The sequence below is a fragment of the Dipteris shenzhenensis genome, chromosome 28, assembly GCF_047967505.1.
Source record: "Dipteris shenzhenensis isolate YYH24624 ecotype China chromosome 28, Dip_SZ_1.0, whole genome shotgun sequence".
In the NCBI taxonomy this organism is placed as follows: Eukaryota; Viridiplantae; Streptophyta; class Polypodiopsida; order Gleicheniales; family Dipteridaceae; genus Dipteris; species Dipteris shenzhenensis.
Genome location: NC_141623.1, coordinates 20511481 through 20526804, shown reverse-complemented (window position 1 = coordinate 20526804; position 15324 = coordinate 20511481). Strand labels below are relative to the sequence as shown.

Genomic DNA, 15324 nt, shown 5'->3' with positions numbered 1-15324 from the left:
TATATAAATTTTTGAGACTAAGGCCTTGGTAGGAAGATGAGGGACTAATGATGGTTTGTAGCCCCCTCATTTCATTGAGGATGTTGGTAACCAAGTTTAGGAGATCACATTTTCATACCAAATGGTTGTAGCCCCAAGTAGTTGTTCTCTTAGATTGTTGAGGTCCATGAACCAATCCAAGGCTTTGTGACTAAGAAACGAGTTCGTTCTAGTTTGCATACAAGCTAACTTGCAAACTTTTGAGGTTCTCACTCAAAACCAACTTGACTATTACCATAGAGAGTTGTCCCCTTGACTCAAGGATTGCCTAAACTCCTTAAGCTATTGCATCACCCATTCTCAACTCTTGCAATAGTGGATTGTACTATAATCTCCTCAATTGAACATGTGTGCAACCGATTCTCCTTGTTTTGCCGTAAGAGAGCAACACTCACTAAAGTCCTCTCTCTCAACTATAATCTTCCTTAAAACTATGGAGGGTACAGGATATTGGCAATGTGGAGAGCTACTGCAAGCTAAGTTGTCCTTCAATCTAAGACTTCTTCTGTTCACCATTCATATCAGTTTTCAAGTTACTCTATTCACCATTCATGTCAGTTTTCTTACACAAATACAGATGAGTTTCTCCAAACAAACATCTGAAACCCAACTAAAATCATAGAGAATGAGCATCAGGTTTCTGGTACGTACAAGTGCTCTCGCTCAAGCGATGCCTCCAATACTTCATTCTTCAGTCCTAAAGTATGAAATCAGGCAGAACAAATTGCAATGTTCTCTTAAATTCTTTAAAATATATGATTTTGCACCCCTAAGAAAAACATCTTGCCCTTTCATTCTACCTGCCACACAGAGAGTAACAGCCTTTGGAGCATTCTCAACAGCATTGCCTTTATCATTTCCCAAGCTCCTATTAAACTAACCCATTCTTGTATCTACTTCCAAGTCAACAAATATGGATCAAAAAAATCGATTACTTGAAAGGACAGGAGTACCTACCTATATGGCAAGCAATCAATTTGTAATTCAAGCAAAATGGTGCTAGTACCACATAATTAAAATCCTGTGCTTATCATATAGCCAGCTGGTTTTTTTAGATACATCCAAGCATTTTTTAGCAGGACTATAAAAGATGTGCATTCCTACAGAACATTTTTATTGATACAGCTTTGCCTATCAATACTTCGCATATCTTCAAAGAAAAGTGAGCAAACTGCTTTCTAATTTCCCCTCGTTGAAGCAGTTGTAAAACTTCTCTTGGGCTATGCCTACCAGCCCCCACAGCAAAACGATGCCAAAAAATTCAACCATACTCGTCCACTTTCTCTGCCACTACTTCAACATAAGCATTGCTCTCCTCATCAAACCTGAACCTGTAAATACAATATGCAATAATCATGTAAAACAAAATATGGACCATTTGATGAAGGAACTCCAATTAGATCAAACAGCTAAGTCTGAGCTATTGTGCACATGTGCACTCTCCATCTTTAACTTGAAAGATAAATGATTACATTAAGAACTGACAGCCAGCAGCACTCACAATAAAAAATTACATCCTCAACCGGGTATAAATAAAAAAAACAAAAGATGACACCAAATTGAAAACAAACAGATGATGACCTAATATGTCCCCTCCCCTACCACTCACCTCTTGCAGTTTTACATCAACAACCTTTCCCTTCGGCAAGATTGATCTACTACAAGCTCTTCAGGGCTAGGACTCCAGTGAACCGCTCCTATTGGAAGCTGGAGCCAGTGCATGAATCTTTATTGTAGACCATGGGAAATTGAAGTAATGCACACCAACTACGATCTGAATCCTTGATTAATAGATCCCCGTAATATACAAAGAATGAGAGGGAGCTTCACAGCCATCTTTTTGCTGGAAAATAGTTCAATACATGTCAAATAATGCCTATAATGCATAGCTTCCAAATAGCTTGCCCTAATACCCTCACCATGTATATCCAAACGAAGAGATCATCAACAACAGCAAGAAAGGAAGCACAATTCCAATAATTCATCATAAACTTGAAAATTGTAACTACACGCATATGATAATATGTTGCGAGTTTATGACCATGTGAAAAAATCTTGGAGCCATATCCCGCCATGCAATGGGCTCATCTGCTCCCCGCTTTTGCCTTCATATGGATCCTCCCACTCATCACAACATATTTGAGATACAACCTATATTATCCTGTTCCAAGCACATGTGACAATACTGCAGCCACATCTACCCCATATAATGCACCGCTAAAGATCATCTCCTCCATTATGTCATGAAGATGAATTATGCTAGATAGCATCTTCCATTGTTCTCCGTTTTCTACGCCACTGCTGGAAGTCCAGCCATCCACTACATAGATACACTCTGAAGAGCTAGATGCAAACTTGAGCATTGGTGTCCTGTGAATTCAAGGCTACCTTTGCATTGTTAAAAGCGAGAAAAGCACAGCCTCAGTGTCATCCCTCAAAGTCCAACAAAGGCACCGTCTCAGGGCGTGCATGCCTATCTACACGCACAAAGAGAGATGATATGATTGTATTAAAGCAGGCTTGAGACCCTACAGGAATCTATGGGATGAGAAACCACCTTCAAAATTACAGTCATCTGATACAATTTCTGACAATTCCTAAGTGGTTAGGATCTATGGGATGAGAAACCACTATCAAAATGACAGTAGCTTTTCACATCCATCTGATACAATTTCTGAAAATTCCTAAGTTGTTAGTATGTGCTTGGCTGATCGGTCGGCCATGTCCAGAATTTTACCACGGTGTCCCAAAATTTCCTTTGGATATGCACCCAGTTGCTTGGCTGGTTGACTCAGAATGACTCCTAGGTTGAGGGCATTGCTGCTGTACTTTTCCCTGATATGCATACATGCTCCATACAGTGAAGGAGGGTGTGCTCTTCAATTCCTATTTTATAGTTAAACTAATAACAAGGGGAGGATAAAGCTTCAGAAGCATACAACCAACATCAAACCACAAAAAACAAACCAAAAATCCATGTAGAAAGGAGGGTGTGCTCTTCAATTCCTATTTTATAGTTAAACTAATAACAAGGGGAGGATAAAGCTTCAGAAGCATACAACCAACATCAAACCACAAAAAACAAACCAAAAATCCATGTAGAAAGGTGGGAATGTTACCATGTCCCTGAAGCTGCATTACAAAACAATCCCGAACTTGAATCATAATAGTATCCCAGTGTGCTACTGTAGTAGTACCTGATAAAGACATCAAATAAGTAACTGACCAAACCAAGAAAACTCTTATTGCAGATCCAAGTAATGTATGGTCACAAAGATACTACGCAGGGCTAAGTACCGCATCAAATAAACAAAATGGATTTAACCTAACAAATTAACATAGAGATCAAGGCTCCTTTCTAACTGAAATGTAACGAGTTCTATTACAGACCATCTAAACATAGTACCACAGTGTCAAAGTCCAATGTTATGATGCAGAAGCACTTCCATCCATCAACATCGTAAGGAAAATAACATATCAATTTTCCATTTGTCTATCAGTTCATGCAAACTAATTTATTAAGTCTTCAGAAGAAGAAGCTTGTATAGTCTTCAGAAGAACAAAGAGACCTATACACAAAGCACAGTAAAATGCATGAAATAATAGAGCAAGAGCTTGAACACTTCTCTTGCTCAATAAACCAAGAATTGCAAAGGGTGCGATGTAACTCAGATGATAGGCTAAAGCCAAAGCGTGCCATTAGCTATCAATACAATGGAGATAGATACATCCAATTGAGATCCCTCTAAAGACACTATCAGAAGAGTGCTTTGCGGACGTATGATTTCCAATGAATTCATTAATTAATAACTTGAAATAAACAGCCACAAAAATAAAAAATAATTTTAAATTACCACACGGAGGATAAAGTTATTAAAATGGCAGCGGAAGATGCAAACAAACTGAAATTATAGAGCCACACAGAGAACACTAGAGATAACAAAATGTACCACCACTGATCTGCTGTAAATCAGCCCTTAAACCAGGGCAGCAACTGAAATACAAGATATCTTGAATAAGATAGAAAACAGGAGCTGCTGGAGAGGCTGAACTGAAGCAGAGAAAAAAGGGGGGAACACAAGAAAGCTGAAGCCTGAGAGCACGGAGGCAGGAGAAGCCTGAAACGAAGAGGCAGAGGCCTGGAGCGGGGAGGCAAGAGCCCTGAAGAGGCAAGATCTGCTGCGGGAGTGTGGGCAGCCAACTGAGCAGCTGAGAGGGGGCTCTGAGGGGATGGTCAGGAGCAGGCTGTATGCTGGAGCCTTGAGGAGCTGCAAGAAGTGATGGAGGAAATGAAGGGAAGGAGGCCCTTTTATAGGGCAGGCCAAGGGGGGGAGTCGGCCAGTTTGGCTGGACCGACCAGCCTGGTCGGTCAGGCCAACTGGGCCGACCAGCTGGTCGGCCAGCCTACCCCCTCTGGCCCCCCTTGCTGCATGGGGGCTGGTCGGCTGGCCACGCCTGGAGATGCTGAATCTCAACACCCCCTCTCAGCTCCAGGGTGTGGCACAAGACCCAGAGAGCTGGTATGACATTGGAGAAGGGGAGGAGAAACAGATTTGGTAAATATGTCGGCGACGTTGTCGGAAGTGGTGCTGAAGAGGAGCACAATGGTACCGTCAAGAACCTTCTCTCGCGTGTAGTGGTACTGAATTTCAATGTGTTTTGTCCGAGCATGAAAAACCGGATTGCGAGCAAGGGCAATACAGCTTTGATTGTCACAAAAAAGTGTGGTAGAAGTGGATTGCTGAAAACCACAATCGAGAAGAAGGCGCCGAAGCCACACAGCCTCACAGGTGGCACTACACATAGCCCGATACTCAACCTCGGTGGAAGATAGGGCGACCGTGGGTTGGCGTTTACTGGACCAGGAGATAGCCGCAGAGCCAAAGGAGAAAACATAGCCCGTGGTAGAGCGGCGAGAATCGGGGTCGCCAGCCCAATCGGAGTCACTCCAACCTCGGAGAGTGAGCGGGGAAGGAGAGGAACCACCGGCAGCATAAAAGAGCCCGAAAGTAGAGGTCCCCTGAAGATAGCGGAGGAGACGTCGAGCAGCTTGCCAATGAGAAAGCGAAGGGGTTTGCATGAAGGTACTGAGGGTGCCGACAGAGAAGCCGAGATCCAGTCGAGTGTTAAGTAGCCAAAGAAGAGATCCAACAAGCTAGCGGTAGAGGGAGGCATCAGGATAAGCAGTGGACCCAGAAGCAGAGAGTTTAGCGTTGGGATCCATGGGAGAGGTGATGGGCCGACAGTCAGCCATGTGGAAAGTTTCGAGGAGCTCTTGAACATAGCGTTGCTGAGAGACAAAATACCCCCTCTTAGTCTGCCAAATCTCAAGACCCAAGAAAAAATGGAGAAGGCCCATATCCGTCATCTCAAATTCAGTTTGAAGAGCAACTTTAATGGCAAGGATATGATTGGTATGACTCCCGGTGAGGATTAAATCATCCACATAAAGAATGATGAAGGTATGAAGCTGTCCTTCATGAAAAAGATAAAGATTGGGATCAGCCAGAGAGCGAAGAAGTCCTTGGCGGCAGAAGAAGGTATCAATACGCTGATTCCAGGCCCGAGGAGCTTGCTTGAGACCGTAGAGAGCCTTGCGAAGGCGACAGACCATGAAAGGAGAACGAGAATTAATGAAGCCGGGCGGCTGATCCACATATACCTCTTCATGAAGATCACCATTCAAAAATGCAGATTTGACGTCCATTTGAAAGATGGGCCACTGATGGTGGGCGGCAAGAGCGAGGATCGTGCGGATGGTTCTCATCCGGGCGGTAGGTGCAAAGGTCTCCCCATAGTCGATGCCGGGTCGTTGGGCATAGCCTTTAGCCACCAGCCGAGCTTTATACTTGTCGACAGAACCATCAGAGGCGTATTTTGTTTTGAAAATCCACCGGACACCAATGACGGAACGATGTGAGGGACGAGGGACAGGTCCCAGGTGTGGTTCCGAAGAAGAGCATGAATTTCCGCTTCCATAGCCTGTTTCCAATGAGGCTGGGCCAGAGCCTGAGGAACGGTAGTGGGCTCACGAGTGGCGAGGATGCGAGACATAAGGGCATAATTGACATGAAGGGAATCAGAAGAGGACGGTGGGAGATGGCGATGAGAGCGACGAGGCCCATCATCAGGGGGTGGTTCGGAGTAGGGATCCTCAAGACCGGAGGAGCGGAGAGTATCAATGAGCCATCGCGGAACACGTACCGAGCGGGGTTCCAAAGGAGGAGCAGACGAGGGTGGAGCCGGAGAAGGAGGCGGAGGAGAGAGAATAGAAGGTGATGTACCGGGGGACGAGGCAGGTGGAGGGAGAGAGGGCTCCGGGGCATCGGACGGATCTCCAAGAACAGGAGGAGAGTCGGAGGATGTCGGAAGGACCTGCTCGTCGAAAAGAACATCCCTGCTCACGGAGATAATGCGGCGGCGAGGATCATAGAGGCGATAGCCAGTGGAGACGGAGTTGTAGCCTACGAACAAGAGCTTGTGGGACTTAGGATCAAGCTTTCCACGATCAGATTTAGGAATATGAACATAAGCATCACAACCAAATACTCGAAAATGGGAAACATCGGGCTTAGATCCATAGTAAGCCTGATAAGGGGTCATGCCTGGGACTGCTGATGTCGGAGAGCGGTTAAGAGTATGGATGGCGGTCATCATGGCCTCGGCCCAAAGAGACTGAGGGAGTTGACTGTGAGTGAGCATGGTCCGAGCCATTTCAACACCGGTACGATGTTTACGTTCAACCACACCATTATCAGAAGGGGTACCTGTGTTGGCAAATTCCCGTTTGACACCATGACTACTCAAGAACCGATCAAACTCGAGAGAGGTGAATTCACCACCTTTATCAGCACGAAGAATTTTGAGGGAGTGATTGGATTCTTTTTCCACCATGGCTAGCCAGGTCTGGAAACGACTGAAAGCCAAATCCTTGTGGGAAAGAAAATAGATCCAAGAGTAGCGACTGAAATCATCAACAAGGAGCATGTAGTACGAGGCTCCCCCAAGGGACATAATCTGCATAGGGCCACATAGGTCCAGGTGAACAAGACCAAGCGGAACAGTGGCACGGCGAGAGGCATGATGAGCGAACGGCTCGCGATGTTGTTTGCCCAATATGCAAGAGGGACAGAGACCTTGGCGAGTGCCGACGTTAGGGAGGCCGAGGACAAGCTGATCACGGAAAGCACGATGAAGAGCATCAATGTGTAAATGACCAAACCGATAATGCCAAAGGTCGCCAAGAGAGGTTCCTGTAAGGGAGGGAAGGGCAACAAGCTTGTAGATACCATTAGTAGAATGGCCGGTCCAAACCGGCTGTCCGGTGGCACGATCGCGGATGGTGACAGAGGCTGCTTCAAACTCAACTTTCATATTGTTTTGACAAATCTGATGAACCGAAAGGAGATGAAAGCCGAGAGACGGAACATAAAGAACACGAGAAGAGTGTTTACCCCCTTTGCCATTAGGAATAATATCAAGAGAGCCCTCTGAATGAACAGGAATAGAGTGCTTATCGCCGATGCAGACACGACCAGAATGAGGAGTGAGATCCTGGAGCAGTGAGGAGGAGGGGGTCATATGCCGAGAGGCCCCACTATCAACAATCCATTCACGAGCATCGGAGCTATGGAGAGCCAATGACTCTGCTGCAGGAAGGGGGACCGAATTCAAGAGCTCAAGGTGAACAAATGCAGGACTAGGGGTAAGGGAAGCATCAGCCGCAGCGGCCAGAGGTGCGTCAGCTCGTTTGTGTTTGCGGTATGGACAATTGCGCCAATAATGGCCAAGAGTGCCACAGTGATTGCAATTACCTTTGGGAGCAGGACGGTCACTGGAGGGATCTGAAGGAGATGAGTTATTGGCAGAGGACGGGGCATTCTTGGATCGTGATTTAGGACGATGGGCCACAAGAGCCTCAGAAGAACCATCAGAGGTTTTAGTGAACTGTTCCTCCTGATCCATCATCATGGGGACAAGTTCCTCCCAAGTGATGGTGCTGAGGCGGCCAGAGGTAATAAGAGAAGAATAGAATGCTGCATATCAACTGTCAGTAATAACATGAGATAAGAGAGTAATAGCAATATCTTCGGAGGAGATAGCCTTGCCTGCATGGAGGATGTCCTGATGCATGCTCTGCATTTTGTTGATGTGGTCCCGTATGGAAGGAGAAGTAGTTGGATCGAGGCGACGAAGCTGAACTTCCAAGGAAATACGTTTCATGGGAGTGACGCGAAGATACATGCCATCAAGAAATTCCCAAATAGCACGTGCAGAAGTAAGATGCTTGATATGATTGAGAACCCCTGGTTGACAATTGAGAAAGATGAACGAGCGTACACGAGCATTCAATTTATCCCAGATAAGAGAAGCAAGTGGCTCCTCCTCACGTGACGGACGAGGGATCCCGGGATCAACAAACTCAGCAAGATCATAAGATTCCAATACAGACGCCATCTGAATTTTCCAAAGAGAATAATTGGTCCCATCTAACTGCCGAGCATCTGGAAATGTAGGAAGAGTGGGAATACGTACAGGCTTGTCAGACTCTTGAAAGAAACTGGACATAGGGGATACGCGAAGATCCGGAGTAGAATCCTTTGTTTCATCAGCCATAACTGAAAACAGGGAATGGACAGCAACAAGGGGCTGAAGAGAACGGGGCTGGTGAAAAGATCGAGGTCTAGAACAGGGCCAATCTCAACAATCGAACCCAAAGATCAAGAGCCAATAAGTTCTGCCAAAAACCCCTGAATAAAGTCGTACGGGTGAAGACGGGAGCCGACCCGATGCGCGATGAAGGAAGGGGGGGAGAGGCTCTTGATGAAGCAGTAGGCTGCTATTGATAGCCCGGGGTACGGGAGGAAAAAACCAAAAAATATATATATATAGGGAGGGGAGAAGGGAGGGGAGAAGAAAGCTCTGTAGTCAGTGGGAAGGAGAGTCGCTGACGAGGACAAACTTCTTCAACTTCATCAATATAGAAGTTCCCAGATCAGAGAGTAACCTGGTGCTCTGATACCATATTAAAATGGCAGCGGAAGATGCAAACAAACTGAAATTATAGAGCCACACAGAGAACACTAGAGATAACAAAAAGTACCACCACTGATCTGCTGTAAATCAGCCCTTAAACCAGGGCAGCAACTGAAATACAAGATATCTTGAATAAGATAGAAAACAGGAGCTGCTGGAGAGGCTGAACTGAAGCAGAGAAAAAAGGGGGGAACACAAGAAAGCTGAAGCCTGAGAGCACGGAGGCAGGAGAAGCCTGAAACGAAGAGGCAGAGGCCTGGAGCGGGGAGGCAAGAGCCCTGAAGAGGCAAGATCTGCTGCGGGAGTGTGGGCAGCCAACTGAGCAGCTGAGAGGGAGCTCTGAGGGGATGGTCAGGAGCAGGCTGTATGCTGGAGCCTTGAGGAGCTGCAAGAAGTGATGGAGGAAATGAAGGGAAGGAGGCCCTTTTATAGGGCAGGCCAAGGGGGGGAGTCGGCCAGTTTGGCTGGACCGACCAGCCTGGTCGGTCAGGCCAACTGGGCCGACCAGCTGGTCGGCCAGCCTACCCCCTCTGGCCCCCCTTGCTGCATGGGGGCTGGTCGGCTGGCCACGCCTGGAGATGCTGAATCTCAACAAAAGTAGGACACCACATTGGGTGTGAACAAGGACTACCCGTCATCAAGAATATATACTGTTATGTTTCTTTATTCCAATTATTTGCTCAATATGAAAATAACATTGAATTTCTCTGGAAAAACTCTGAAGATGTTTAGAGAACAAAATCTCTCCAAGATTCCTGTATCTGGTAACCAAATTCAGCAGCTGAAACCCAATCTCTGCCACAGGTCCGTGATACATGTATCAATAATCTACTGGAAAAAACCGCCAACTGTCTACTCCCACACAATCCAAGTGCAACTGATGACCAATCAGCCAAACTCAGCTCCTATGTCGAAATCACAGTCAGTGGGTAGCCTAAAACACAAAGAAGAAATCACATGTAACAGAAGATCCCCCACATCAAATCTCACACAGCCTAGAGTCCTATGGTCAAAAATTCGTAATGCTGATCAGCAAAACATCAATTCCTGATGGCTTGTGTTTGTTCAGATGATGAGCTAATGTGAAAACTGGTGTCCGGTATACCAAAATCGCAGCAAGACGGGGGCTTCTTTGGCCTCCACATAATGTTGAAATGAGTAACCCCCATCCGCACGTGGGCTCAATAAACTGGCATAAGATGGCTTCCAAATGGCTAGAATGTAAATCACAAACACTGGAACGGGTGGACAATAGCAGAGTCTGGAACACTAATGACTCCATGTGCAGGTAGATTCAGCAAATTTCACAGCCCAGAAGTTCGCACTCTTTAAAACAAAAGGATAGTTGAAAGCAACTCACAAGTTTGCAAAAATGATCCCTGGAAAAGAGACAATAGACTAATCTAGGCATTTTAAGAGTAAAAAGAAGAAAGCTAGTGGTAAACAGCTATATATATCTAGATGAATATACAAACATGTCCAAACTCATCATCTAAAAATACAACACATAGTGTAGTTTCAATCTCATGATAGTCATCACCACCACCGCCATCAGCGCCCAACAGTGGGTGTACTCCATAGTATAAACATATGCTCTCACACATACAAATCCACACGCCCACACATACTTGAGCATCCATTTATACGAAGGTCTTCGTACTAAGTTTCTGTCATCACTCTGGACGTAAACAGTTATATCTTTCATAAATCAAAAAAGTAATTAGAAATAGTTAGCTCATTAAAACTAATTATAAGTTAATTAGTCTAATCTAAACCTGTGGTTAGTAATAGAACTGCTTAGTTGATTTTAATTAAACCCTTTTTACAAACAAGTCCCATGCATACAATTGATTAAAATAAGGCCTACAACAAATATTTAACCTAGTCTTCCTAGCTCATGACTTGAAAACTTAAATTAACCCCAGATTTTCAAAAACAAGTAGATCTCAATGTGATCAGCTCAATTAAATTAGCTAAGATCACTCCACCTTACAGGTCAAGTATTTTGTCATGCAAATCAAGGCTCATATCCAAGGGTAGGAAGCTGCCACGACTAACTAATGGATATGGACGCCTTCAATATGTGAAGCATCTCAATCTAGTACTGTATGTTGATCTCGGATCTGGCGGAGGGTGATCCATTAATAAATACAATAGCTGCCAAGGCTCGTAATCCATTGCATAAAATCCACCAAGTGCACAATCTACCAACATGTTGTCACCTATCTTGATTGGCTGAGCGCCATACAAAGCACGAGATCTGGGAACTCACAAAGAGTGCCACCACAATAGCAAATCTAGTGTAACTAAGATGTAGCTAAAACCATGCCAGACAATAATAATACATACAAGTGAGAAAATACCAATCCATATATATGGTATATATGAAGGCTCCATCATTATACCAATCCATATATATGAAATATATGAAGGCTCCATCATTAAAACAATTGTCCACAACTGCCAATGACAAAAATCAAGCAAAGGTACACAACTGCAAAGTTCCCTCATAAAGTGGATGAGGAGGATACTCTGTGAGAGAGCTAGAAAAAAATCCAAGCTTGAAGCTGAAAGTGCCATCTCAACCCTATAGAGGACTCCGACAAGAATGGTGACCACTTCATTTACTGGAGGAAGACATGTTAGAAATTGGAAATCCCACAAGAGGGTATCCCGCAGCGGAAGACTTGTATTGCTACAATACTATATATCTTATTGGCACCCAGGAATTACACGCGGAAATGTTTCATTACGGGATCGAACTTCTTACTTTGTATGTACTTCAAAACCATAGATGTGTGTGCAAGTCGATAAATAGATTGTGCATCCAAGAAAAATATAGAAGCAACAACACTATACTTCCATCCATTCAAAACCGGACACAATACAAAAGAGACGCTGAGTCTCACCAAACCGAGGTCCTCCAATCTTACTACTCTTTGCCTGACACCTCTAGATCTCTGAGCCCGTGTGCTCCTCTGAGCTTATGTGACTCTTTGTCTAGTGATCCCTTCCACCTTGCTGCCCGGGTAGTCAGCCTAGGTGGGCAGAACCTCAAGCTTAGTGTGCAGCACCTTTGTCCCTCCTCCACCTCTTGAATGTAGGTCCAAGTGAGGGTCTCCTGCTGCTCCTATCTGGCTCTCTGAGGGCTGCTCCAAGTGATACCAAATGGAGGCCCAAAGGCCCCCTTATAAAGGGGCTGAGCCCCCTTCACAAAAACCCACCAGCCATTCCCCCTACCAGCCGACATGAGGGGGAAGCCTATAGATGCATACTGGGCTCCATTTTCAAGGTTGTTGCTGGTCGACCTGGCCACATGGCAACCAGCCAGAGGCCCAGGCTGATCCAGCCCCTAGTAAGGGCTGTCCTCTTCCCCAAATCCTGCCGACATGGACCCAAAACATCCGCAATTCTGCTGCGCCTCTTCCTGTCTCTGTTCCACCTCTTGCCGGGCTCTTGCAGACCTCCAGGGACCAGAACTGCTCCAAACACCTTGTACAGTATCTGTCCAAATGCTAGCCAATGTGTGTACACGGTGGACCTGCGTACCACCTACAGCCTCTGTGCATCAGGCATCAGGATCTCCAAACATGCCACACCAATAGACCAGCCACCACATTGCCATTCTACTCTTGGATCTCGAGACGGCTAATGACAGAGTAGATTGGGATTTCTTGAAGGATACGCTTGTACGCTTTAGATTCTCAAATGCAAGGATCAGAGGGGTTTCCTCTTTATACAGATCAACCCACAACGAGGTGCTCATCAGAGGAGAAAGGGGAGAGAGGTTTCGTATTTCTAGATCAGTTCTCCTAGGATGCCCTCTCGCCTCCTTTTTGTATTTATTTGTGGCTGAAGCGATCAGCTTATTTTTGAGCTCTCAGCCAAACATTATTGGGTTGAGACTTCCCCTGAGATAGGATGAGGAGCTCTTGGAAAGTGAGTTGGGCTGATGATACTGCAATTTGTTTGAATGCCACTCCATAGAACTCCCTCCTAGATAGATCTCCAAGATAATGGAGAGGAGGAAAATACACAAGGGAAAGAGCTCCCACACCTATGGAAGAGGATGCCCTGCCGATAGGAGTACCAACAATCGCGTCTCTAAAGGTAGAGAGTACAAACTTCATCTTTCCAAGATCAGCCAAGGGAAAGAAAGAGTTTTTCTGAGCCAAGAAAGCTGCCGGAGTGCCTAATTTCCTCCTCTGTAAAGATGAAGAAGAAGAGATCGGAGCCACACCCTTCCCTCAGTCAACAAGGGGAGATTGAACAATAGAAGTGCAAGGGGCTGCTTGGACATAGGACCAAGGTTTGGAGATAATCTGAAGGAGCCACATCAATGGCCTCATCTAAGGTTGGGTCTCGCGCATTGCTAGCCAGGACATGATCAAGCTTATGGGCATCACTAGCCATGACCAGCACTCGAATATCAATAGCCCCAATAGACTCCAAGGCAAGAGAAGAGTCATCCTATTCTACAAGTGGAGGAACAGCAGCAACTCTAACCACCACCCATCAAGGGGCAACTGGTGCAAGGATGCGACTAGTGGTCACCCAGTTGGTGTCATCCGTGTCGGAGGTGCCATAGGAGCTCTCTATTGAGGACGAGGACGGACTATCCCTGAAGATTTCTTGGGCCTCTTCTTCTTCTTTGGGCAATCTCTAACAAAATGCCCAAAAGCCCTACAAATCCGACACTGATCCTATCTGAGTGCCAAAGGACTCACCTGCAGCACTATGCTCACAATACACGGAGAATCAAAAACCACCTAGAGAAGCATCATCCCAATAAACAAACATCTAAAAGGAAGGGGGTGAGGTCTCGACGAAAAGCAATAAGCATCCAGTCCCTAGCCTATGACCTGGAAGGGTCGTCCCCATGGATGCATGGAAAGAGAGTGGTGGAGCTTTCAACCTACATGTCCTTTTTGAGCTGCAGCAACGTGTCTTTTGAGACGATGATGGTTCTCATGACTGGTGGAAGTGATCACGGATCGCCTAAATCCATTTGACAATCAAAAAATGGGAGGCCGACTCAAACACAAAATCTGTCCATCGTTTTGTACCTTCATCATTCTCCCCTTCTTCTCCCAACCCCTTCAAGAGAGCTGGAAACTTAAGGCAAAACTAATGAAGAACCTATGGGAAAACTAAAGGAGAGGGATGGAAAGGGAATGGGAAGGGTAGACGCAGAAAGGGAGGAGGCTTCATGGGGGGAGAGAGGGGCTGAGAGGGAGAGGAAGGGGCTGAGGGTTGCAGTGGTTTGAAGATGAAGATGGAGCCTATTTGGAGCTGATCCTTGCTGCTATTGGAGTGAATTTGGAGTTGTTGAAGACACCTTCTTGGAGTTCTTGAAAGTTGAATTCTTGTATGGAACAGCAAGTCACCTCAATTTGGAGCAGCTAATCCCAAGGTGGAAGTACAGCAAAGCTGTATGACTTGCAATGGCATCTTCCCTGGCCCGAAAAGTCAGTGAATTGGAGCAGATACAAGGCACAAGGTCCTGGGGGAAAATCGTGATTTGAAGCCAGGCCCTGGAGCAGATATGAAGACGCGGCGGGTCCTCGAGCAGGTCCTGAACCTGTTGTCCAGCTTTCCTTCCCTGCAAATGTCAGTGGTGGTGATTTTACCTTGGAACCTGAACAGCAAACCTTGATCAAGTACCAAGCGGCAATGGTGGCGAGAGAGGCAACTTTAGGAGCAGCTTGATGACGCATTTTTCAGGCAATGAAACCAGCAGGCATGACCCGATGTGGAGCAGTAGAGAGTTGCAATTTGGAGCAGCAGTGTGTGGCGAGTTTCTAGCCCTAGAGAGCATCCACAACTTGCAGACGGAAGGTGAGGCGGGCTGACAGAAAGAGGAAGGGAAGTAGGTGAGGGGGCTATGGGCTGGGTGATAGGAGGGAGCTAGGGAGCAGGAGAGAGAGTACGACAGGGAGCTCACTAATTCAGAAATGACTTGGGTGATCTGCAATGATATCCATTCTTCAGGTCTATATTGCTCCCTTTAGGCTATCCAAAATCTCATCAATGCATGGAATAGGTGTTGGAAGTCAATGCTCCACCCTATGTTACCCTTCACTTAGCTTAATGAGGGGGTGGTTGCTTTGCTTTTATAGGATGTGGGGGTTTTAAAGGTAAATATTGAAAGTTGATAATTCACTGCATCTATACAAGATGAAATCAGCCATGCAAATTGTCCATCAGTCTCAAGAGTCGCTTCAATTATCTGACCACCATAAATCCAAA

The 15324-nt window shown here is 45.8% G+C and overlaps 1 protein-coding gene across 1 annotated transcript in view; it reads right to left on the bottom strand.

Moving 5' to 3' along the window:
• Positions 1–951: 951 nt before the first annotated feature.
• Positions 952–15324, bottom strand: part of LOC147883295 (CD2-binding protein-like protein) — a 28965-nt gene continuing 14592 nt past the window's right edge. The window contains exons 9-10 of the mRNA XM_087399598.1: positions 3159–3236; positions 952–1370 (exon numbers count right to left, since the gene is read on the bottom strand). Coding sequence (XP_087255724.1) covers positions 1301–1370; positions 3159–3236 — 148 coding nt within the window. The 3' untranslated portion in view covers positions 952–1300. The remainder of the gene's footprint in view (positions 1371–3158; positions 3237–15324) is intronic.